The 27,450-nt window shown below is 42.9% G+C and overlaps 1 protein-coding gene across 3 annotated transcripts in view; it reads right to left on the reverse strand.

Moving 5' to 3' along the window:
- LOC144472099 (frequenin-2) overlaps positions 1–27,450 on the reverse strand; it is a 68,510-nt gene that overhangs the window by 15,227 nt on the left and 25,833 nt on the right. For all 3 annotated transcript variants that reach the window (XR_013494380.1, XM_078184812.1, XM_078184813.1), the window contains exons 3-7: positions 9,507–9,531; positions 9,102–9,150; positions 8,946–9,035; positions 6,931–7,009; positions 5,273–5,361 (exon numbers count right to left, since the gene is read on the reverse strand). Coding sequence is in view for 2 of the 3 variants with exons in the window: in XM_078184812.1 (XP_078040938.1) it covers positions 5,273–5,361; positions 6,931–7,009; positions 8,946–9,035; positions 9,102–9,150; positions 9,507–9,531 (332 nt within the window). In the remaining variant the exon portion in view is untranslated. The remainder of the gene's footprint in view (positions 1–5,272; positions 5,362–6,930; positions 7,010–8,945; positions 9,036–9,101; positions 9,151–9,506; positions 9,532–27,450) is intronic.

Below are 27,450 nucleotides of genomic sequence, written 5' to 3' on the forward strand. Positions count from 1 at the left end.
TCCCTTTTCAAAGTCTTTTTAGAACCCTGCTTCCTCTCCCTGTCCCTCCCCCTCTCTCTCTCCCTCTCTCTCTCTTTCTCTCTTTGAGCGAACTGCAGCATTGTGCGGATTCACCCTCCATCGAAATAGAGTCTCGGAAAATCCAAGAGATTACTTAACCCTTGGATGCTGGTGCCCGCGTCTGTTTTCTGTCAGGGGATCGGAATCAAGATTCATTTTGTTGTGTCTAGAACGGGGAGCTTTAAAATTGAACCCACTGTGTTCCTCGGGTACTTTCTGCATCTAGATACCCCGCAATTCCTATTGGAAATGGATTTAAAGTGAAATGTACTCTGGTACTTTCTGGTAGAAAAATGGCTTTATTACACGCCATGAAAGGAAGGTCTTCACTCAATGAATTTTTAGCACCCATTGACTTTGGAAACCCGAAAATAAAACCAGGGTTATAGTTAGGTCTTGAGATCAATCATCGACACATTCGATACTTTTCTATTCTTATTTTAAAGCTTCAGCTGTTAAGGTTATGCTGCCGAAATTAATTTGTTCGAATTTGAAAAATAATTTCTACGGTTATCTATCGTATCTTTCAATTTTATTGGGATGCAAAGAAACGTAACAATATTGGGAAAGTAACTGATGTCTAACTGATCTTCTCAATTTTAACCCTTATCGCTCAGATTGACAGTAATGTCGACAGTAATGCTGTCAGCTTAAGCCAGCGTTCCAGCGCTTTGTAAAATTCTTGGAATGATGAAGGTTAATTTGATTAATATTGGCACGTCAACAACCTCAGAAATACCATAAAACCCATCAAGTAAATTATTTAATGAAATGTAAATCGAGAAGTCAAGTTTTGTAGCAACAATTACTTTTTCAACATTTTCACGTATCACAGATTCCAACGAAATTAGCAAGATATATTAGATTAGCTGAAAAGTAATTTCAAATGTCGAACAAGATAAATTGATCTTATAAAATGTCAAAGGTTACTGGCGCGACGATCAATGTATTAGAGACGGTTCCGAGAACGTTCAATTGTTTCAGCTCTCGGACAATAACTTCATTACGATTACGTATTGCCAATCCAATAATCCCTTTCAAAGGAAAATGTGCCAAGTATTGTCCGAAGATCGATCGAGCAATTAATTTTTAAAAGGATTAACGGTCACGAGCATCGGCCGTGTATTTGTCAAAGGGAGTGTTCGAGGGTTAAACAAGTGATGATTGGAGTGTACGTGTTAGACCTACCGGAAGGGTCTGTCCGTTTTTCAAACTTAATCGAGCCGCGGAGCCGGTTAATCGGAGTTTTTCGTGTCGAGATGATAAGCTCGAAAGGAATCGCGCACGCAGATCGGTTCGAGCATGGGCTCTCTTTTGACGTTTAGCATTCATCGGTGGTTTAACGCTGCTAAGACTGGAATCACGGCCAATTATCGTTGCGATGTCGGCCCCTGATATTCGCCTCGAGCGGCACGAGAACGCGAAGCAAATCAACGGGAAAGAACCTGTTGTATTTCGCCGGATGAAATGAGTCGTGAACATTAAAACTCTATCGATCCGTACTGCATACCGGGCACACCGAAAACTTGTCACGGACTTTTTCTAGCGCGACTTCACAGAGAAGATTTATTACCCGCTTGATTCGATAACGTGCTCGAAATCTGTCGATATGTATTTATTTATTCGTAATATTTACTTTCACACGACACTGTCGCCGCGGGCTTTATCCGAACCTGCAATAAAAAGTCGCATGTGAAACGCGAAATTGTAGTTTCATGAAAATCCTCGGGTTCATAGATTACTAGAAACAGCTTGTAGATGTAGTTACATTTCCTGCGGGAACAATTATCACGGATGAAGAATTACCGTAATTGCGGTGGACTGCGAACGGGCTAAAAAGTGGCACGCTTCCCGAAAATGTTCAAACTACTAGATTTACGTCGGTACGGGATCGTACGAAGGATTCGTCAGAAAATTTGCCGGTTTTATGGAGATTTCGGGCAGTGTACTATGTGTACACCGACGAAATAAATCTCGATTGAAGTCTTGTTTTTCCGCGACCGTTTCAGTGCACGTGCATGCAGCGCATAAATTCGTTGTACGGCCATCGCCACGGTTAAAGAAAAATAGCGGGGCGTTGCGGCGAGCCCATTTCCCTCCACGTGGCTCGTATTAAACGATCTCGCGACGGTGTGCGCGTATCCACGAGGCAACGTATCTGGGATCTCGCGTTTCGCGGGGCTCGAAAAAGGAAAAATCCGCAGAGCTATACCCGCCTGCGTTGCCATACAACGATAAAACTCCGGCGGTGATACGGGGCCGCTGCCTCGGCCGTGTTCTATCTCGTTTAAAACAGAAATTATGCCACGGTGCTGCACGCTTGCCGCGAGAAATCATTGAATAAAAGTCTGCCTTTGTGGCCGGTGTCCCGGTTTCGATGCGCCTTGCCGCGGCGTGCGCTGCGAACGTATCGGGACGCAGAGGTATTAACGCGTTCTCTTTAACGAAAGTATAAAGTACGCTCGGACCGTAACTTCGCCAGACTAAGTCGCAGAGTTTGCACAGTTAATGTCGCGGCGACAACTCCATTTTCCCGTTTCCAAAAAACTCCGGCACGCTGCACCGCTCCTTCCCCCCTTCGCTTTTCATTTAATATCGCGCATCCAAGTTCACGACCTACTTTCGCGAATTTAATACCGCCGAGAATAGACGCGACGGCGGTTTGCCTTTAATTTCCACTCGTTATTCTCGCCCTTTCAAAGCGTCGCACCTACGTGTTACCGTTGCTTCTACTAGCGAACGCATCGCCACGAGCCACGTCGAATCGCCGCGTTCTGCGATCGTGAACGAATATAGATTTATTTTTGCATATACCTTGCACTCGAATGAGGATTCCAAGGCACGAATAAAATAGAATGTAATTCTCACGTTACTAAATCTGTTTGGTTTTTATTGAATTGTTACGATTTGAAGCATGGCAGTAGTGGCAGTAGTGCATCATTTGAATATTACATCTACATTTGAATGTATCCAGCTTGTATCATCTTTAGAGTAGTTCTGAATGCAGCATCGGTGTAATGGAATGTATTCGTGCAAATTTACGAAATTACATAAAACCAAAATCAATAGTTGTTCGCATTGTTATTCGAGACACTATTGCAATCTTTATTAAAGTAGTTTATTCCAATAGAGCACAAATAATTATTCAAATAAATAGATTAATTTATTCATATTATATAGATAATTAAGAAAATTAAATGGATAATAAAGAACTAGAAATTAAATAGAGAATAAAGAATTAATTAGATAATAAGGAAAATTATTCAAATAAATAGATAGTACGATTTTGTCACGAATGGTGAATCATTCGAGCAACAATCTATTTATTTGAATAATTTGAATAACTCTGCTTCTATCCAAAAGTTACGCTAGTATACTAGCATACTCTGAATTAGAAGAAATGTCATTGAATCCTAAAGGGAAAATATCCTCAAGCGCAAAGGGTTTAGGTCGTCCACAGGGCCCAGAGTCATCGCATTCGGCGCATCTGTTCCGCAGTCGACGAGGTCCAATTTCTCGGTGACACGGCGCGGGTAAATGAAGGTGTAGTAACTCATCCTCGGACGAGTGCATATCTGGACTTATTTTTCGCGGGACCAGGTCGAATCGAGGACAAGCGGCAGAGCGAACGTCGGGGTCGGTCGCGTTATCTGGCCGGCCCAAAAGGTAATACGCGCCGCGTAATCCTCCGGTAAGAAAAACGAGGTTCTTCTACGCCCGTAAATTCCGCAACGATCCCGTCAGAACGCGGGCGCGCGCGCGCGCGCGCACCGCCCACGCACATGATATTTTATTGGTTTTAAATGACGGGGAGCCGCGCAAACAACTTGGCGTTCGGCCAAGCGCGTTAACGAATATGAATGGACCGCGAGCGTGCCGTTGTCTCTGCGAAATAAGTGGACAAGGGGAAACGTCCATGATTTTCCGAGTGGCTTGTAGCACCCCTAGCGCTGCGTGCGCCGCGATAACGACCGTAACAGTCTGCGGCAGAATACACTTCCACCGAAACTCCGCCGACATAAATAATCATTATTCTCGCGTGACTTCGTGGTAAGAGCCGATAGCTGATGGCTGCTAATACTGTCGCGAAACTCGCACGGTATTTGCATTATGTAAAAAGTGTACCCGAGAATATGTCATTTTAATGTCCCGTCGGGCGTATATCGAAACAATTTTTTTAATATAAGTACCACTTTTATTTAAGCACTGCTGTACTTAATCGCGACGGTCAGTTTAATTGCGATTCCTGTACTTTATTGGATAATGCATTTAATCCTCCCCTTTATGAAAATTACCGACACAGATTTTATCCATAACAAATGATGCGTATAATGTTATCGTTTTTCCTGACAAATTTAATCCAAAAATTATCGCTAGGAAGCGGATTTTATGAATCCATGAAAGAAGTGAGTAGATTTTATATGAAACGGTATAATAATTTAAAGTAGTTGAAAATGTGTAATATTGTATTATTTTCAGCTCATTGATATCGTTCAAAAAAGAAGTAACGGTCTATTTCTTTCTATTTCTTCCAATTACTGCAGACAATCTTTATTTTACATAAAAATCCGCAATGTAGTTATCACTAAATATACGCCGGAAATGTCAACCTTCTTCGTATCGATAGAAAACAATCGAGGCTGTGTGATCGTTGCGACGCAATGCGACGAAGTTAACATGTGTTTCGTTATTTGCATGAAAATCGTTGAATACATTAAGAAATTACTGAAACGAAGATTCGGTAATGCTTCGCGCCCTGACAAACAGCGCGATAATTCCCGCGTTGAGAAAAAGTAGGTCCGAATCATAACCGTTGCTTTATTCGGAAGTCGCGGACTCACTGTTGCTTTCTGTCCAGGGTTAACTAAGCGTTAGCTATGCACGCCGTCGAGAATAAATAGAAACGAATCTCAACTCTCTGGTTTTTGCGTCGACGAGTGGATTACTCCGGTATCGCGGCACTTTTACGGTCCCCGATTCGGCTGGGTTAACAAGACAATCTTTGAATGCGACTCAGTGAGTCGTTGTCAACGGTGGCTGGTCGGATAGTGCCCGTTTAAGGTTAATCGCGTCTCGTCGACGTGTTTTTACAGCCAATCCAGAAAGACTGAGAGTTCTCCGGAACGAGCTGCTACGGGTTTCGAGCGAGAGCCGAGCGACGATAACGAGAGAATCGAGGGATACGGGCGTCAAAGAAGAGATGTGTACTCACCACCATCTCGTATATCGCTTCAACGATATTGTACATTTCGGCCCTTGTGATGAATCCATCGTTGTCCACGTCGTAGAGCCGAAACGCCCCTGAAAGCCACCAAAAATCCGATCTCGAGTGAACCGTTTCTCATAGACTCCGAGTTTCTTAAATTCGTCTACAAAGCGTAATAAAACTTTTCCTTGCAATGAAACGTCGAGCACATTGAATGTAATTTATGTCTGCAGAATTCAAACACAATGTCAACCCTTAACTAGAGTTATACTAGCGATCATATCTTTCCATCCGCAGATGGGAACGATGAATATCTTTGCTTGTTTCAGGACAAATTCAAGTGGAGGATATGTGCCCATAATTATGAAAGTGGTCTAAGTCATATATTCCTTGTTTCGAGATATTTAATGAATTACATTTGCATAAATTAAAATATATTTTTACATTATGCGATCTTTTTATTTAGAATTTTATTAGTCTTGAATAATGGAAATTTATTATAAATATGAAATTTTGTGTGAATTTCATACGAAAATGTTGTTTTTAAAGTTTGAGTTGACTTAGACCATTTTCAAAATTAACTAAATGTATTATACTTAAAATATAATATAAATGTATTTGACTTAAAGCAATAAAGAACTACGAGCTTTATTTGAAACAATAACTTTAATGAAATGATTCATGCACATTTATTAATGATTTTCGAAAAGTAAAGCATTTTTATCATTTCGAGTTTTTAAGTTTTTTTAAAATGTTCCTGAAAAATTGGAGGAATGTATGGTAGTAAACACATAATATCTTTATGTTTTTCTTCCGATACTGGTCCAGTGGTGGTGCTTATTATTTAGTTCAGAAACGCGTGAAAGAGGGATACGCGCCGTTTACAAGTTATGTTTATATAATTTCTTTAAATTTTGACTTAGACCACTTTCATAATTATGGGCACATATGTATGCCTAACCAGACTTGAGTAAATTTTGTTTCAAATGAAAGCAAGAAATAACTATTTTAAGTAATTTATTTAGAGACATAATTAATATTGATTTATTTCAGATAATGCAAGGACTAGTTAACACGTTAAGCGTCATATCAGTCACCGGTGACTGACGCTATAAGGTAGATGTACTAATTATCGTGCCCTCGGATTAATAACGTATAGAAGAACAAAAGCTTTATATCTAAATTGATGATCTACATTTTTTATTATATATAAAACTTTTCTTTCTTTTTACGTTTTTAATCCAGGAACACGATAATTGGGACATTTACTCTACTATTCAGCCTGCGTCGATCATCGGTGACTGACAATATAAAATTAAAAAGATTATTCTTATCTACATAAATATATTTTAAATAATTTGGCGACCATAACAGAATGTACTCAAATGTTAATTGTTTTAAGGAAAAAGTTTTTACAATTATCGTTAAAATACGATACAGTAAATTCTCACCAATTGTTCCCCAGCTTGTAAACAAAAACGTATAATCGTATCTCCCCTCTAATTATCCTCTGAGGGATAATTAAAGAGAATTTACTGTACTCGCAGGTTTCTCAGAATGTTGTAACTTAGGCGAACCGAAAAGAAAGACAAAACAATCTTCGCGCTTGACGTGTCAAGGGTTACACGCAGTATCCAGCGATAGGAGTAGGTTGTTAGACTTACAGTGTAGTTTCTCGTCCAAGTTTCCCCGCGACGTCACCGAGAGCGCTCTTATGAATTCCTCGAATTCTATCGTGCCGTCCTGCAAGAGAAAGGTCCGGGTCCAGCCGCGCGTTGTCGTCTCGATCGGTGACGAAGGATCATCGCGGGAATCGATTGTTCGCGGACGGGGGACGAAGCAGCCATTTGTAAAGGATTCGCGAAAAATGTTTACCCCGAGAGGCGAATTCCGAGGGCGAACCATCGTGAAATATCGTTCGCCGAGGACACGTAACGTTTCGAGCGGGCCATTAAACGCGCAGACGCCGAGCCGACGTCCGCTCCGAGTTGATAACCCCGAGGCACGAGTGGATCAACGAAAATGGAAAAAAGAGCCGGGTAATAATACCGCGATGATGCAACATGCTTTCTCTTTCGGACGCACACGCGAAATACGAGCGGCACGAATCGGTCGAGGGCTGAGAAACTGTATCATCGAACACCCCGGCGGTTTTATTTTCGTCCTGATGGCAACGAATTCCACTTTCGGAGCAGTAAAATGCAAACTAGCCGCGGTTAGACCGTCCTTTATCGGCGGGCTGCGGATCTTTATGCGAGAACGTAGTCGGCCATGGATCCAAGGAACGAGAGCCACAGGGCTCCGAAATGTGTACATGGTCACTAAATTTCAGTACTTCGAACAATCGCCTCTATAAATTTATCCATTTATTTATTCAACGGGCGAGGAAACCTCTTCGTGCAGAAATATTCAAACACGATTATCTATACGAGTTAATATAGGAAATAGGTACACAAAAAGCATCTATACACAGAGTAGACCGACAAGCACTAAAATAGCCTTTAACACTTTGCTATTTCACCCATAATTAAATTACAGAATTATCTATTCACATTTGAAATTTAATTTTTACTCTAGCCCATCGCATCTACCTAATGATTATTGGAATTCGCGAGAAGTAGTAATGTTGACAAATTGATGTGACAACTTTTCAATTTTATTATTACTGAACGAAATAATCTGGATTTACGAAACTTTTTCGGCTGTTAAAGCGTTAAAATGAATGCACGAAATTCGTAATTTATGGGAAACAAATACTTATTACTGCTCGCAGGAAATTTCTTTTGTACTGGAAGAATGAGAAGAACTAAAACAGCCTTAAACACTTTGCCATTTAACCCATAATTAGACTACAGAATTATCTATTCAGATTCGAATATTAATTTTTAATCCACTCTATCGCATCTAACTAATGATTATTGGAATTCGCAAAAAGTAGTGATACTGACAAATTGATGTGACAGAACTTTTATTTTATTATTATTGAACGAAATAATCTAGTTTTACGAAACTTTTTCGGCTGTTAAAGCGTTAAAATGAATGCACGAAATTCGTAATTTATGGAAAACAAATACAAATGGCTGCTTCGCAGGAATTATTTTTTGGTACCGGAGGCCGCGTACTCGTCAGCTTTGTCCATAAATTCTGGCTGGAAGTGTTTCTTAAAATTTTGCGAAAATTGAAATGCTTTCACGATTCGAAGTTGGGGAAGAAAAGTTCTCGCGGGTCGACGATGAAACACGGCGACGTGATACGCTCGCTGCAAGCGAACGGGAAGCGGATCGCGTGTCGCGAATTCGATGGGATCACGAAAGTATACTAGACAAAGTTGTATCGCCGAGAGAAATCGATCGATCAGGACGGAGCGCCGAACAAAACTGACGGTTTCGAACGCTTCGAGCCCGACAGCCTTCGTCTCGGACCGATCTACATCGATAATTGAATATCCAATAAAATTCAATTATTCTGTACTGTTCGGTGACCAGCAAGTACATTTAATTAAAACGGGGCCGCAAGAGCTAGTCGAATATTTAACTATTCCGAATATAATAAATTTAATCTTTATAGATTAAACCTCAAAAATCTCAATTTAAATGTCTATTTGCGATTATTTTCGTGAACCAAAGATAACGGCGCAGTTAAAACAAATGTTGGACAGTGTCACCGACGAAAAACTTACGCTGTTCTCGTCGAAGACCCTAAACACGAGCGTTGCGAACTTCGAGGGATCACCTTGCGGAAAGAACTGCTTGTAGATCTTTATGAAACCCTGAAATCATGCGCATCGATTTCCGTTCAATTAGCGCGCCTTGCTGGATACAATATAATATCATACCTGTTCCGTTAGCTGACCATCGGGACAGTCTTTCAGGAATCCTTTGTGCCTAAACAAACAGTCGTTGAACGCGTTATCGAACTTGATTTCGTTGGAGTACAATGAACAGAAAATTTTCGCTTGTCAGAACGCTCGGGACGAAGGATGATTCTCTTGTCAATTCGCGAGGGAATGGAATCAATAACAGAAAGGGTCGCGATTAATTAATCATCGCGAGTTATTCATCTATCGAGAACATCTGGAGCGAGTTTCGAAATTGATTTAAAAATTGACGAGTTCAATCGGCGATAACCGCGGCTCGATTCAGATTCCACGGTCGCTTTTGTTTTCGTAGAAAGGGGAGAGAGAAAGCTCGATCAAACTGCTCGGTCCGCACTGGGCCGGGTTTCGTTCCTTCGGACTCACCATTGTCGGATCTCCTTCTCGGTAACTGAAACAGAAACGAACGGAAACGCTTAGAGTCGAGTAAAAGGCGCTGGTATTCGGGCATGGAGCGGAAAGTGGAATGGGTGGGAGGTCGGGGACGAAATTCGTACGATGGGGATGGTTCCTGGGACGAGTATAGATTTTCTCGAAAATTCGCCGCTCCAGTATTCAACCAAAAGTGTTCACTCGACCGGTATTTTCGAATTTTTTTACGCTGGAAGCAATCACCAGTTCGTATTTTTTCTTTTTCTTTTTTTTTATCATAGCATTAATTAAACGGGCTGAACGACCCTTTAGGTCACAGAATATAACGCAAACTAATCATTTAATTCGCGAGTACACAGCGTAAACTGCGTTAAAATACTCGAGAATCACAGAAAAAAAATTAATATTGTTACTGTATACGTTTACGTTTGTGATATGTATAAATAGACTGCGGATTTTATATTTAAATATAAATCCCTAAAACTGGCGATCAAATTTGATGGCGGTAATGTAATGGCGCGAGGTTATTTCTTACGTATCAGCTCTGGTCCATTAATACAAATAAAAGAAATAATGAATACCATTGCTTATCGCGTTATTTTACGAAAAAGCAATCTGAGCCAAATTTTTGAGTGATACCAAATCTTTAGCTTTTATCGTTATGCAACAGTCTTATTAGATTGTTATGAAAATTACAGACATCTACACATCGCTGTTTTTATTAAAAGTTATTATATAACTCACGCAATGTATGTTTCTTAACTTTTATCACGCAGCTTTAGTCTTATTTCTTCGATTTAATTTAATTGTGGTACTTGTGTAAGCATGTTCGAAAAAAATCATTATTTATTGATGTATAAAATGTAATCTCATTATGTTATTTTTAGTTCCAAACTACGTGTCTTACAAGAGAGAGAACATAAGAAAATTACCGAACGATTACGTTGTTTCTTAACTTTTGTCGGTAAGTGTATAAGTAGGCGCACACCACAGCTAACTGGTTAAGAGTTTTCCGCGTCCATGGTGGTCGGTTTTATCCGAGCGTTGGCTAATGTCGCCGAATAATTTATGAGTGCCAGAAAATACTGCCGGATCGATGGATTCCTGCTATTTCTAGAGGCTCAGTGGAACGCTGAAATTTTCGGACTCCGGCTTGCTTAGTTCCGTTCCGTTACGGGTTTTGTCTCGTCTCGTTCCTCTGCCGGTTTGCACAGTTTCCACTCGGCTTCGTTCCGCCTCGCGCAACATTTCGCTTCGTTTCATTTCGGTTAAGAGGGTAACCGCTTAAAACGCGCCGCGGTAATTCCAGCAAGGAGGCTCGCGGTTGTACGAGGCACGAGGAGGGGACCCGGAAGAATGGTACCCGAAAGGAAAACTTTCGCGAAATATGAAAAGTCGAAGTTGGTATCATCTATCTCGCTCAAAGTCTAACGCACAGCTTCCCTCGATTTTCCTTATTTTCATTGGAGCCTTCGCGTCGTTTATCCGCAGCGATGGCTGGCACGAAAAAAGACTACGGCTGATCGAAAAAGTTGCAAACAGGATTAAGCGAGAGAGGAAAGCTCGCGCATTAACGAAACTCGCTTGGAAACCGATCCACGGGGCTGGAAACTCGTCGAGGTAAAGTGGAAAAAAGATAGTCGAAAGAAACAATTAAAGAGCGCTCTGCGGGAGGAGAACGGAGGGGCGTGTGAGGGGGCAATTAAACCTACTTGGCCTCGTACCAATTACGAGCCAAAAGAGGTTCACCATGAGAAACTCTCTCGGGAACCGGAGTCGTGTGGTCACCGCGAAACTTTCCGCGACCGCTGCGAAAATTCTTCGCTGTTGCGAGCGGTTCCGCCGTCGCGTTGCACAACTGGCTCATGTCACTAATTATTAGGTGAACGTGTGGCCGGTCGTAACGCGTTTGTCGCGTGTATTGTGCTCGAAGAGACACGGGAGCGAGAGAGAAAGTGGGAACGAGACGTGGCGGGGGAAGAGGGTGGAAACACAGCTGCTCTGTAGCATGCGGTGCCTTCGTTTCGCCGGTGGCCACATGAACGCAACGATCCGTCGTTTATGGGGTGTAATATCCGCCGAGACTCGTCCCGCGGGCCAATTCCATTCGGCAATCTTGTTTCCGTCGGACGATCCTAGAATACACGTTAAGAGATTGACTCGTCGATCAGATCAAAGCTGCGCCTCGTCAAAGTGATTTCCACGCTTCTCTATTTCATGTACTTTCCGCTTGCCTTTCTCTCGAGCGGAATTTCAAAACGGATTTGCAAAATTCAACTTTCCGCCCAAGCAATGTTCCGGCCGGTTTTCGAAACTATGCGCAGCGAAAACTACGCCTAACATTTTATCACGCTGGCACGGCGCGCGGGACGATCGTTTTCGCGGCGGAAGAAAGTAGAACAATAGCTTTAAGCATGAAAACTCGAGTTCGATAAACTGGCAGAACTTCTCGGCAGATTTAATATATCGTTGCAATTGAAATTCTTGCGGAGCATTCTCGCAGGTATCTTTTGCATGGACATTTCAAGTAGCATCTAACGAACGTACCGCCATAAGTTTCAGCGGGAAGCCGGCTCCGCGACCGTAAACAGCATAAAACAAACGCGAAAAAGTAAGACAAACTGCAGAACCTCGAACGGTTATTTTTCAACGGCTCCTAACGAAGTACACACTTTTTAACTGGTGAATTTGGGTTAGCCGCTGATGGTCGCCAGAAAAAGACCGCTAATATGCGGCAAAATCTCTTCGCAGCAGATATTTCATTCCCTCGTTCAAGGGTTTCTCAAACAATCTCGGATGACTTACGACGGTTTTTACGTAACTCCGCGTATTCGAGAATAGGTGGTGAAAATTCTGCAGACTTCCGAAGCGGTCGCTTAATTTAGTTGACGTTTTTACGGGCCCGGATGTGGGGCAACGGAAGTCGGAGCTGTCGCGCGCAGTTTCTCTTGAGCTTCTTCCGCTTGCGAATCGCGCGGATGTGGCAAGTTTCACAGGACAAACGCTTTCGATAACGGGGGGAGAAAGAGGGAGACGGTGAGAGAGGGTAGGGGATACAGAACGAGATAAACAGAGGAGAGAAGAAGGTAGCCCGGCCGTCTCGATTCGGTTTACAAATGAAAGAGAGCGAGCCATCGGCTTATCCGCGCCGTCTATCGAGCTTAGATCAAGGAAGATACGACACAATGCGATCAAGGATAATGCGCGCGTCCACCGAGGACGTAGAAACTTTTGTTGCCGGTTGGGATATTCCGCTGACAAAAGATCGGCCGTATCGATCGGTGGCTCTCGTGTTCCGGCAGCTTCGAATAAATTAAATTTATCGATGAAACGCCGCGGTACCGATGCACTATGCGCTGTGACGGTGCACCAACGTGACGGTGCACCAATGTGACGGTGCACCGTGGCGGCCTGCATTGCGGCCGACTCTTTGAACAAACCGGATACCGATGCTGCCGATGCTTTATTGCTGTGATCGCGACCGTCGTTCGATGCACCGATAGCCACGCAGCCTTTTTATCGCGTGACCTTGATTCGTTATCGAAAAACGATCTAATACCCGGACCAGTTAATTGCTCCGAGTCTTCCGTGGCCGTGCTTTTTCCTCTTCCCTTTTTCTCCTCCCGCGCAATTTTCACGTTATCGAAATTGGACGTATGCTGGAAACTCTCCGCACGCCTGCAAGTACCATCGATCCGGTGATGAAGGAACATCGGGCGACAGATTCGCACGCTCCATGTATTTCGAGAAAGAAACCACACCTTTGTCCAGTCATTTCTTCACGATTTTAAGTTATAGACACACCAAGACGATACGTGTTTCTCCTTGGACACATCGGCGTTAAATATTATTTGGCGTTATCAGTTACATTATTAATTTACTTATTACTTTATTCTTTTTATTCTTAGCTGCCAACGATATATTGGGTTGGGGAATAAGTTCGTAGCGTTTTTATATTTTCTCTTATTTTACAACGATTTGTTGCTGTTTAAGAAAGTGTGTCGCATTTATTCGATAGAGCTGTCTCTGCTCTACAAAACTGTGCTAATCGTGTCTTTTTTAGTCATTTAATTTTTTATTATTTTTGAAGCTGTAATAGCAATTCGAGCTGACCGCTTACAGATGCCAAGGTTTTGGTGAAAAAACATTCCTTGACGTTTGTTAGTACAGAAATTACCTTATTCCTTTATTTATCTTTTTATTACTTTCACGTGTATTTACGTGTATAATATCACGTGTATTATATTTCACGTTTATTACTTTCACAGCAAACCTAGCTGATGAACGTCGCCGGCCGCGTACCGCTACCCGACCAAACGGACCAGGGGGATACCTTTCTCCCCCGCCAAAACTGGATTAGAGAAGGTCACCACCCGCAAGTCGCAAAAGACTATACCTTTTTGGGAAACAATCAATAAATAGCCAAAAAACGAAAGATATCCAACTATTTTGTCACATATCAGAACCACGTGACTACGCTGTTCCGACTACACCGACTATACTGTTCTCTTATTTTACAACGATTTATTGCTATTTGACAAAGTGTGTGAGCTGTTTCTGCTCTACAAAACGATGCTAATAGTCATAAGAATTAATTAATCCATTATGTATTCGCCGTTATTTTGCTTACGACCTCCTCCCACCTCCCGACAAATTTGTTGATGTGTGAAAAAAATGAAAAATAAATTGAAAAATAAATAAAGGAATAAGGTAATTTCCGTACTAGGAAACGTCAAGCAATACACGTCATGACCTTGGCATAAGGAAATGGTAATTTTACAAGTCACAATCATTGCTTACAAATTGCTTTTGAAACATATTTATAAATATCGCACATTTTGGAATAATTCTAGAATAGCTTGTCAAAAGGAGCTGAACCCAATGTGATCGATAAAACGCATGCAAAATTGATTTTATAAAAACAGCTTGATGCAGCTAAGTGGTTAAAAAGAAAATCGTCTCCAAGGCTACATTGAATTTTATATAATTTATTGCTAAAAAAATAAACGCTAATACTGCCAATGCTGTCTATAAATGCAAACATAACTGAAGACATCTGAAACTTTTGTATTACGCATCCCCGTCGCCGTATACATCTTGTGGTATATTTATAATTACACTTGCAATGGATTGGTTTCCCTAAATTAAATGAAATAAACAAACCACGCGAACGAGAGCAATATTCTAAATTTCCTAAAAATCGAGACCGGTCGATTCCTCGATACGCACGGATTACATATTACGGCGAATACGAGCGTTGCGGTTTCCCGAAAAAAAAGCACAGCGATCGTATTAGCCGGCGATGCTGCATTGGAAAAGTTTATCGACGTTTTAATAAAATAAGTGAAGAGAACGATCGGTTTTTCATTATTCCGAATCGCTATGCGCGCTTGCTGCGCGTGTTTACCTTTTACGCTCGACAAAGCGCGAGATTCGATTATTTTCGAGCCGGGTGCTCGCTCGACGAACTCGTTATTTAGACGAATTGGAATAAAAAAAAAAAAAAAAAAAAAACGGAAAATGAGAGTAGGTCGTCCATCGGATGAAAAAAGAAATCCCGTCGCATGTCTCCCTGCCCCCCCCCCTCCCCCCATCCCTCGAAATTGCTCCTGGAGCGTTCGCACGCCGATTTCACGGTATCGTTGCAGTAGAACGAGGACGTTTCACCAGAATAAAGAATATGCGCGAGCCTGTGTTCTGCTGACCGAGGTCTGAGCGGTGCTAGAATCTCCAATCATCGGGAACTTCCAACGAGAAACTTGCACGACACGAGAGAAACTCGCAGTTGGAATAGCGCGGAGTCGACTGCTTGTCGTTTAAGTTCGACTATTAAGCGCGATCCTAGCGTGGGAAAAATTCGATTCGGTCGTGTAATCGTTTCGTTCGCGTCGGGCGTTCGTTAGCGTGGCGACCCGAACGAGCTCGTTAGTTTCGCGAAATTATTCGATGGCACTTCGGAGCGCGGCTACGCGTCGCTTGAAACGAGAGTTACACAAAGTTCGGAATCGAAATCCGAGAAGGAATTCGGATTCGAGACGCGATTCGCAGTCTGAAGGAGAGGGAGAGAGTGTGCCGCAGTCTGATAGTAATATCGCAGAATATCCGGAAGCGTGGCCTCGCCTCGCCCTTTGGGTTTTCTACAGCAGTCCGCAGGCTCTTCTTCGCGCGAGCCCTTACGAGGTTCGTTGAGCCGGGGATTAGAAGAGCCGGTGCTTCTCGCGGAACGAGAGATTCCAGAGCTTTATTACTGAAACGAAAGACGAGAAACTGCATCCACCGGGGGGGGAGAACGCGCCACCGACACGAACCAACGTCGAGTGGTTGGAAATAATGAGACGAATGGGAACCAGCTTTCGTCGACCGTGGCGAGACTTGGTTACCCGATATCCTTCGTTCAACGACCAAACGTTAAACCAATTGGAAACTGTATCTGCTATGATCGTGTCTAAATCCCGCGTTCTTTCTTTAGACACGATACAACTTTAGACGCATGGTGAACGTCAAGGGCACAGATATTGAAACAATCGACAGTTTCGAATCAAAGAAGTTCGTCATGTTTCCGCTTCGAAAATTCAGAACAATCGGGACAGTATCATATGTTGGTTGACTTGTTAACCCTGTCCCAGCCAAGCTCGTTTTTAAACCACGCTTTTGATGGCATGAAAGCGATAACGTACCGTTTGGTGTATCGCCTAAATTCCAGCGGTTTTTTGAAAGGTTAAAAAATGACACGGCACGGTTATTTTTCAGGTGGACGATTGGAGGGTCGCGCGAGCAATAGAAGTAGAGCGCAATCGGTCAATTAAGACCAGTGTATGATATCAAAGGACGCATAGAGAGATACAGAAAAATATATAACATAAATGAATTGAACAACTTTATTCAATTTGGAAACTGATGGCTAAGTAATTTGTGAAATAGACCTTCATAGTCCTCTACAATTGCAAATAATCGGAAATTTGGCACTGTTATCTTCAGTTCGGATTAAGTGCATCGACGTCATCTACTCGAAATCTATGTATACTGAAGGGTTTTTATCCGAGAATACACAAATAAATCGATCAATTTGTTCGTACAATAAAGCACTAACAAATCTAGGCTACAAGCTGCAACATCGTAAAAAGAAGGGCCGACACTTTCAGGTTTACGATGCAAAGGTTAGCATAAGAATTGACAGGTAACGTAATATAAGAAACGTGCCGAGACTCGGCGAACAACGCTAATTTCGTGGAGGGGATTGCATTTGCAACCCTCTGTCCCCCTGCTCGTCGATAAAGAACGTTTCGAATACCAATACGGTCCGAAGACGGTTCAGTAGTTCGACGAGCGTTGATCGATACACGTCGAACATTACCGTGGCAATGCGAGAGTGTTGGTTCGAAAAGTATATCGTGCGTCCGTTCCTTTTCTCTTCCGTCCCTATTGTTCTTGCGTTCTCGTGCAAGAGCGAATCGCATCGACGATTGCATGTCGCGGCTTCGGGACCGGAGCGATCGGTGGCGGAATCGTGGGTGGCTCGTGAACAACCAGACTTTATCGAGCGCGATACCGAGGAATTCGGGACAACTGTACGTCGGTGAAAATATGGTTACAGTCGCCGCCGGTGGCAAATGCTGTGCGCGCGCACTCGGAAATTGGAAAATGCCATTCGAGTGGTGCGGAGGCGGCCTGTCGCGACGTTAATCACCGCGAGCCACGAATCGCGTTAAGCTCTGCGCCGAGGACCGAGACTTCTTCGCTTCCCGGTGCCGTACATTCGGTCTAATTCGAAAAATCCGGAAATCGCTGGGATCGGCAGATAACTTTCGTCGACGAAGCAGCTCGATGTCGGCGACTGCCGTTGCGCGTGTTGCATTAACGGCCCGGATCCATTTAGGTTCAACTTTTTAAAGCTACCGTAGTGGATAACAATCGCATGCGAACATTTTTTAAGGCGGTATTTTAACTTTGTTAAATCTAGACTAAACGACTTCAATTATGTGGAGATCTTAGAGAGGCTAATTTACTGTAACAGTGACTAAAATACATGTTATTAATTTCATTATTACTTGGAATGAGAAAAAACATAAAAAGCTATCGTTTTCTCAACTTTTTTATCGCAGTCTGTAATTGGAATTGAAACAAAGTATTTTGTAGATTTTGTAGAATTTCTGTATGTTTATAAATTCGTACATTTTTGATCTGTTGCAAAACATAAGAAACTTGAATGGCATTGAAGTTCTTTACTTTTACATTGAGTAATAATTTTCTAGTTGGCGAACAGAACTTGCGAGAAGAGTCAGAAGAAAAGATTCCAGTTTCGACGAGCTGACGCGCATCTTCGGAAATAATCCAGCCGGGTATATCGCGACAAGAGCGAAATTTTGCATCGCGATCCTAAACTCGCGCGACGTAATCAATATCTCGCAGAAAGATTAGCGTTGCCCGATAACGAAGTTATTTCAGAACGGACGTTCCTTCGGCCGATTATCCGCTATTATCCGGGGAACGATAAATACCAAAAAGCATTACAGGTCACGGCGTAGCTAAGCGGATTCCTCCGTCGTCGTATATTGCTCGTTATCGTCGAAGTCGACTTCCTTCGATATACTGCCGACACGACGGACCGACCAGATATTAAATTTGCACGCACGCCTTGGGCACCGCTTTCCCGATCATGCTCGTTCGGTTTCCTGTAAAACGTCGTCCATAAGTCGTATACCTCGGATACGACGCAGCCATACGTGTAACACAGCGCCGCTAGACTCAAGTCGCTGAACGGACCTGGAATTTTACTAATTCCAGATCTATTTAGCGCTTTACCTTGACTCATTTTCCAAGCAGAGCGGAAGATAATGCGCACACGGCACAACCCAAGAGTGCATTTTACACTTCAGCTTCTGCGGATCCATTATTCCGCATTCGTAGACTGCGAGCCGGGGCTCCGCGGCATCTGGTAATGTTGCGAGAACTTTTGAAACAAGTACACTCTCCAGTGACACGGTTGATTCGTTCCGTATTGTATCGAAACCGTGTTACGCGGAACGCAGGAATAATGCAAATTACGGAAGCGTGTTCCTTGTTACACGAGGGCAGTCCAAGATGACAGATCGCGCTATTTGGAGAGCATGGTAGACTGTGAAATTACCCGAGGACCGTCACAATTTTCTCGTATGTGATATTTTTATAATGTGTAATGTCAACCTCGGTTTGTCTTACCAAGAAAATCACACCCGTACAGTTTTCAGCAAAAATGAACACGTTATTTTGCCAGTTGACGCCAACATTGATAAATTCCATGATTTCCAGCGAGAAATAGCACATTTATTTTATGGAATATATTGCCAGCACAGTGAAGGGAAGAAATAAGTTATATGTATTGTAGAATTGGAAGGAAATTCTTGTTTTACAAGATCATTACCTTATTGTGCTTTATATTACGATACTTAACTCTTTGCGGTCAACGACTTTTTCTCAAATGTGTCGAGTGTCTTGTATACAAATTATTTTAATTTATATATAATACAAATATCATTTATATGCGATTATATACAACTACATACAATTATATAATTTATATACGATTATCTTAATTTGTATATGATACAAATACAATTTATATGCAATTATATACAATTATATAATTTATTAATGTGTATATTGTACAATTATATTAATTTGTATATAATACAAATACAAATTATATGCAATTATATAATTTATATATTATACATTTATCCGATTTTGTATATAATACAAATATAATTTACATACAATTATATGTATAATTTATATACAGTTATCTTAATATAAACACCGACTGTCGCCTCTCGTCCGCAAAGGGTTAAACGTAGAGATAGACATTCTTTATTACGGATGTAAGTTGAAAACAAATCATAAATAACAAGAAATCATATTATTCATAACTATCTGCATCTTCGCGTGATAAAACACTGCTCTTTTCAATAAACCATTATTATTTTTCTGGAATATCTAAAACGTGTCTAGTATTCGTAAGAGATCCGTGAAACACTCTTCGTGAAAAACTGTCATCTTCGTAACGCAGGTCGATATCGTACCAGTGAATTCCGAATATCATGTCGTAAGAGAGTCGACTATAATTGAATTATACGCGCTATCTGGCCGGTGTTTGGTGGTCACGAAACGTCTAGTGTTCCGCTGAATGGACCGCGTCCAAGTGATCCGGTGTTCCATCGGGGCAAGCCGTCGTTTATCAGTGGTGGTCAGCAGTTAATAGTTATTGTGTCGGTTGCGATGTAACGCGTCCTACTATGGCCGAATAGAACGCGATAACACCGATAACGTCGCTGCATCGCTGATAATTCAATTATCTCCATTTTCCGCGGACCGGTGCCCGTCGAAATGAGTACGATCGAACGTGCGCGCTCCCGTTCGACTCGCGCCGAATCGAGTCGAGTCGAAGCTGTCGAATTTATAGCGGAATATTCAATTAACTGGCAAACGAGCGATCGCCGTTGACGACTCCAGCTGCTCGGGTTCGCGTGAACTCGCTGTTCCGCCGCGATAAATCGTCGCCGGCTCGTTCGCTGCGGGCTCAATTATCGAATCGCTAGGGCGACGAGGTCGACGAGGTCGACGAAGGCGACGGGGCTGCGGGAGCACTATGGAAGGACCACGGAAACGAGTGCCGCGAGAAGACCCTCGTGCTCGGCCGCGTTACAATTACAAACACCGATGCGTCTATTATTCCTACGATTAAACTGCGCGGCACGTTCCTGTTACGGTGATAATCGCGAGTTTTTCACCTTCTCGGACCGACCCGACGCGACCCGGCCGTTAACGCGACCCATTACCCAGCATCCTCGTTTCCTTTTAATTACCACATCTCGCGCGCATTCTATTGTGCGAATTAGTCGCGTCCCCGTTCGCGGATATTCCCGGTACCCGGGCTCCGTTATTAGTCCCGATCAGAGACATCTTTGATATACAGTTCGCCTCGGTAACTCGCCGGATAAACTTCGCGAAGTTGTAATCGTCTTGGGACCGCGAAAGATACGGTTAATTTCGCAGAGCAATAATTTCCGATTTACGGAAGGGGGGGGTATCGAGCTTTGACACATCCACCGAGAGAATTATTAGCAAGTGTTCCAAGCGACTATCTCGTATATTCAGAGCTAAAATATCCCTGTGGTTTTATGACCTTTACTTTTTTTAACGGAGCGAACGATACGATAAAATGGTCTGTAAATATCTTACCAGAAAAGTTCTCCGAAGCGAGTCCGGAATAGCGAGTTTCCCTTTAGGAGGTACTCCCTGCTTTCCGTCTAAAATGAGCCGTCGGAGTCGTAATCAGGATTTCTAGCAAAGTCTACCGAACGAATGTGTACAGTAACCGCTCGGTATTCAAAGCGAACACAATAACCGCCGGGAGTGTATTAACAATAGAAAAGCTTTAATCGTGAAAGAAATAACATGCGGACGTCTGAACTTTCGACTGATTTCTGACCTTATTCGAAGCTTACCAAGTTTCCTCACGTTGACCGTAAATTCCTAAGATCTTTCGTCAGAAGAATCCGCGGTTATGATTCGGAAAACGATTCTTCCGGATAGGGTGCTAAAAATCACGATAGTTTCGAACAGGATGCGGTTAGATAAAATTTCTACGCACGTAAGATTTAATGCTAGTGTTGTTATGCTGTGCTTTTACCACATTTATGAATTTACCATTATTGAAATTATACTGATACATTTATAAGTAGTTCATTCGATTTTGTTTCGTTGGAAAATTGTTTCATCGTAAAAATCGCAAGAAATTTAAATAACTTGTCAGATTTCAAATTTCGAAGAGGAACAATTCTATCTGTTCTTAAAAAGAAAGAAAACAATAAATTTTGTTCGCACCTCATATTTATTCTGTTATTACAATAATTTAATATAACCGTAACTTATGCCCTGTTACCAGCGTGATGGCGATTTATGGATATAATTTTTGAGAAATATATGTCGCAAATAAAATTACCTTATACGTTATTTGACCTTAAATTATTTTAATAATTTTAATTTCATTATTTGACTATAAATAACCTTGTACCTAATTTTTCAATAGACCTAATATATTATAAATTGATAACTTCTAAGATCTATGTACCGATTTCTACGGATCTCGTTAAATCGATAGGTTGGTTAACTACATGGTTAACTGCAATAAACCTGTTTTATTCATGAATTTATCTCTCCGATAACAAAAGTAAAAGTAGTCATGAAGTAGATACGAAATAAAAATGCCTCGATAGGTATACTAACAGATCTGTTCCGCGAGTGTTTACGCTGTTGCGTAAAGAACGAGTACGTGTAAGCTAATTAAGTCCGTTAATGTTGCATGCATTAATTATGTATCCGGGTGTCCGTAGAAATGGATAGATAAACAAGAGCCGTTCGTAAATCGAGTGTTAAACACGACGAAACAGCCCTCCCTCAACCCGGGAATGACGCGGTGCATCGCAAAGGCCATCGATTGTTCCGATATCCCTCGTATCCGAGGAATCGCTCCGGGCTGAGGCAAAAGGATCCGCGGATAGCTTTATTTCCATCCGTCCGCGCGTTATTCCCAGGGCCATCCAGGAAGCGTTCCCATTGTTTGCGCGACGATAGAACGTTAACTCGCGGTCGTTGCGTTGAAATGAACGGCCTACATTTGCTGGAATTCGGGCATACCAATCGCGGGAATTTTGTTTCGCCGGCGCGGTGCTGGGTCGCTTGCTCGCGGAATATTATCCCCTTTTATCTCACGGCCGACTCGTTTACGCGGCTCCGTAAAAATGAAGCCGAAACTTGGCTGGATTTACGAGTGACCGCCCGATGGACGAGCGACTGCGTCGGAGATAAGAACGTAAAAACCGGCGCGCGCGAATCTCGTACCGAGGGAGAATCGAAATTTGCTCGTGGCGTGGTAGCGAAAAATACCGGCCGGCTCCATGCCGCGCTAAAACGTTTGCGGCGCGTTCCTATATGTTTCATTCTTTGAGAACAAAGCAGCGACGTTCGATCGGTTTAACTTCGTGGAAGCCCACTCGACCGTTCTCCGCGGGCAAGTCGAATAGAAAATTCCATTGGAAATCCGGGACTGTTACGAATTCGCTGCGTCGAGGCTGTTCGCAGTTATCTTTCTGTGACTGCTGCCGTTCGAGAAACTCGCGCGACGATCGTCCAACGAGAATCCGGCTCCGTGTGGAGGGATAACGCGTCGATCGCCGCTGCGAAACCAAAGGGGAACGGTCTGGAAAGGGCCGTGTGCCGGCCCGATGGAAAGAATCCATCGCGATTCGAAGTTGCCCAGGTTCGCTGCGGAAAATAGAGCGGAAATATTTTCGGGGGCGCAAAACCGCAGCCCGCTGCAACGGGATCGCCCCGAGTTCCGAAAGTTCGAGAGCCCGCGATTCCCTGGCAAACGAACCGAACGTTAATGACTCTGCCGAACCGGTACGAAATCCGGGGGAGTTCGAGGGACCGATTCCAGGAGAAGCCAGCCAGAATTTACGATAGCTCTGGGATATCTTGGCGGCTTGGCGAGGCGCGGCGACACGCGTCGCGCTCCAAATAGGTTGTTGCACACCGATTACCACCCTGTCGTCGCTAATCTAGTTCGGTATCGGGACTGATTAACCGATCGACGTCGACAGCTTTCTATAGCAGCCCCGGGAACCATTCTTATTCTTTCCATAAGCGCTCTCTGGAGTGATCGCAAAATCATGTTCGACGTAGGTTTGTCTGAGAGAGTTACATTAAAATTGTTTTTTCCGTAAATACTGCATACTTCCTTTTAACACTGAATGAATCGACGATCAAACGTGATTTGTATGTGCTGCATTATGAAAATAATAAGGTTCAATTTATTTAGGCTTTTTGTGATTTTTATATTATAAAGAGACAAAAAACATTATTGCAAAATCTATTTATAATCAATATTTTGTTCTTAGTCACATTGCTCTTAACCTCTTAAGCATGACTGGATTTTACGCGAATGAAATTTATCGTAACTAAATTAAATTATTTTTTAAATTATTTTTCTTAATATATATTTCTTTGGTATAGCTATATGTATAGAGTATTATTTATTGTATATTCTTTTCTTAGTATATTGTACATATACACTTTCACTTTAATCGTTTATTTTAATAACTAATAATACAATTGAGTAAAGCACGAAACATCCGCGAAAGCCACTATAGTGGCGCGTCGTGCGTGAGAGGTTAACTCTTTGGGGACGGAGACACTCGACGGGCGAGCGTCGCTGTGGACGACAGGTATTGAAGCACGCAGTAAAGAAAATATTCATTTCGCACGTTTGCGTTATAAAAACTAAAGCTTTATTCAAATAAGACTTCATTGCTAATAGTCTCTAATTTCATTGAGAGGCAACTAGACTTCTTAGGCTAGTATCCTCATGTGTATCTTACCGTTTAGAATGACAGACGTACGCAGCAGCAGCGCGAAAATTGGGCGGCTATATGCCGACACGCGTCTGGAACGGTAAAAACGCTTGGGCGGCTATATGCCGACACTCGTCCCCAAAGGGTTAATATTAAGTATGCTGTCTCCGATTACACTTCTAAAGACATTTTTCAAATTCGAGATATCAGTTAACAAATTTATTATACCATACCCAGAATATTAATGCTAAACCTACCGAGCAATAAATATAACTAACATATATTACGATGAGAACGTAATCGTTGATGAGGTCACATTTGTTTAGATCCTGTCATTTTTACCAGAACGCATACTTGGATCAAGAAATTAAAACAAAATTTTGAGAAACTTCGAAACAAAAAGTGTGGAGTCGATCATTCATAGTATATAAATATGATATTGTATACATCACAGTAGATTCTGTGAAAGTGTTGATATCTCTAATAATGATGGAACAGAAATGACCAAACCGGCCATTTCATCGTCGATGGTTTGACGTTAAAACAGTGATGGTAGGCGAAGCGTTGCGTTTGCGTCGTCAGTTCGTTTCGGTGCCACCGGGCAACGTTGTTGAAACCCTGATTGAACGTTTCGCGGCAATTGCATGCCGAACGGAAAGGTTTTCGCGAAAATTTGCAAGGAAAAGGGGCATCCCGGCGACGAGTCGTCGCCATCGGCACCGCTCGTTTCCCTTCGGAGGGAAGTTGCCTCGGTCACGAAAGGCGGCACCGATAACCATCGCTGTAAAAGTATGTACGGCGGATAGGCGCTGTCGTCGGGACGCAATCTTCGTTTCGATAGATTCGGGAAGCGAATCGCGCAGCGTCGACGTCCGAGTTAATTTTCGACAGCAGTGTTTCGACCTGAGAATCGGCCGGGTGGGAGTAAGTTTGCGCGATAACCCGGAAATTCGCTCAGACCTCACCCTACGTTCGATGCACGTACAGTGACACGAAATAAGGTGGAAATTGCCTCGGAGAAAATCAAATATCCACGGTATTACGAGGTGCACGACTTAACGAGAACCTATCAAGGTGTCCGCGCGTATGTGCACGTGTGCACGGCTGTGTTTGCGTGCATGCACGCGATTGTGTGCGCTGAGATGTAGAATGAGTGGGCGGACGAAAGCGAAATTTGGTTGAGGCACGTTCTGCAGCGGCCGAAACGATTTATCGACCCCCGATTCGGTTAATGGTCTTTAATTGACTCCGGTAATCGGGCTTTCGGCGTTCCTCGACGAGCAGACCCTATCGAGCTTCAACGACCCGATAACGATCTTTCGATTCGACGAAGCGCGACCGCCTCGCTTTAATTTCCTCTCGAAAATCCGGAAACGGAGACGACGCTGAAATATCGGCCGCGGAAAAGCTTCCAGAAGGAAAATCTGGTTTGCTCGACCGTGTCTAGCAGAATTCGCGAAAGAATTATGGCTCCCGTCGCCCCGACCAACGAGGTCTTCTCTCGTCTCCTCTCGTCTGTTCCCGTCGCTCGTCTTGTGTCGCATAGCTTTTCAATTTCCGCTGGTAATTTGCATAACCGAGAGCTCGGTGGCGGCGTAAAAGCGATTTACTGTTCGCGAGGAACGCGACTGGCATAATTCCACGCTGACTCTCCCTCTCTCTCTCCTCTCTCTCTCGTACTCTCTCGCCCTCCCTGCACCCTGCAACTTGCAGCCTGCAAGGGTAGCAAACGCCAAGCAGCTTCGTAAATTTCCTCTGGTCGACCAGAGGACAAGGGATCCAGCGGTCTGGGTTAGATCACCTAACTTAGGTGTCGCGTGCGGCCGAACGATCGCCACCGCATTCGGCTTCCCTATAGAGCGCAGTCGTCGCGTCCTGGATGTCCCGGATATCCCGGATCCTCTCCGAGACAACCTCCACCCTTTAACGCGATTACCACGCCAAGGAAATAGAAATTAACACACACGAAGCCGGCCCTGATACTGATGCGACATCCATTATTTGTCAACTGTGCTGGACGTGCTCCGTTATTATAAGCGACGGTAAAACTTTAATATCTTTTCCAGACGTCACAGTTTCGCGTCTCCGTGGCTGCATTATCAAGTTGTAAAATAAAATTGACAGCTCCTGTTTGTATAATGCTATTTCGGGTGAGCATTTTACAGAAACATAAAAAAGGAATAATTCTATACGGATCCTGTTTGAAAACGCCTTGAAATGTAATGTTATTTAACACCTTACCGATCGATAGCCTATAAATCGACTTTTACCCCCGATTGGTAGCCTGTGAATCGACTGTCATGGTAATCAATAATTTGATACTTATTATTGATATAAATGCGTTAGATTGTACTACCGCAAGCTTCAATATTATTATATCATTTTTTAGATGTTAGATTTCTTTCGCAATTAATAAAATAAATAAAATCAAAATAGGAACGAAAATTTAACATTGAGCTAACTTTTCGCGTCCGAATGTCCAGTTGGTAAAGTGTTAAGAAGAGTAACACGATTTTATTTAAAATTAACGTTCGATGTAATCCTGGTATTTCAAAAATTCAATACAATTTTCACTTATAAATCAATATAAGTCTACTTTGGCTTTGAATGGTGCACGAAGATATGAAATTATGCAGAACGAGGTTGAATCATATAGAACTCGATGAAAAGTTAGAATTATATTGAATTGCAGCTATTTTCACCCCGAAGCAGCATCATATGTATACCCGCCGAAATTCCGGGCTTCAATATTTTCTAGCATTGCAATCATTTCTAACAATTCTGTATATATTATTCTAAAATCGTTTGATCGCAGCCGAAATCGTGAGAGCATCGCCTCGTTGCCGAAATTCGTGTGGAAAGTTAACAGATTCGCATTGCCTGGTCCAGCACGCGTATAGACATGCGACATCTAATTATAATATGTAAAAGGCCAAGGTGGCGTTATGGAAATTTTAAGAGTAAATTAAATGCATAGAGACTTTCCGGAGCCATCGCAAAAGGGAGTATATGCATTACATCCGGTCGGTTAAATGCTCGACTTGGACCACTCGCTCGCCCTGGAAACGAAGAAACGCAGAAACGAATCTGCTTGCCGTTGTAAATTCCGTTAACGGCGTTTCCGAAGAGCATCGTGGAAAACAGCCTTAACTCGATCGTGGCGCGAACTCGACCCCATAAAAATGCCCGACGCTCGGCGTAATATAAACTTCGGGGAAATTACACGGAAGCACCGAGGCGGAAAATACGTAAACAAAAAGTCGCGGCCGAACGGAGTTATTAAGATATACATCGGCGCTGCACGGTAAATATAAATTTGAACGAGGAAGTTTTCCGTCCCGGCGTAGCCAGCGATATTCGAATATCCGGGCGTAATAACGGCGAGGGGTCGCGCAACCGATTCCCCCGTCAGGGAAATTTCATCGGCGATCGCGAGCGAATTTTTCAGGGTTTAAACGACCGAGCCCGCCGGGAAACAGGGCGACCTGTTATATTTGTTCGTCTTTTCGCGGCGAGAGAACCGTAACGTCACGGCGAAACGTTTGCGC

This window comes from Augochlora pura, chromosome 7 (genome assembly GCF_028453695.1).
Source record: "Augochlora pura isolate Apur16 chromosome 7, APUR_v2.2.1, whole genome shotgun sequence".
Classification (NCBI taxonomy): domain Eukaryota; kingdom Metazoa; phylum Arthropoda; class Insecta; order Hymenoptera; family Halictidae; genus Augochlora; species Augochlora pura.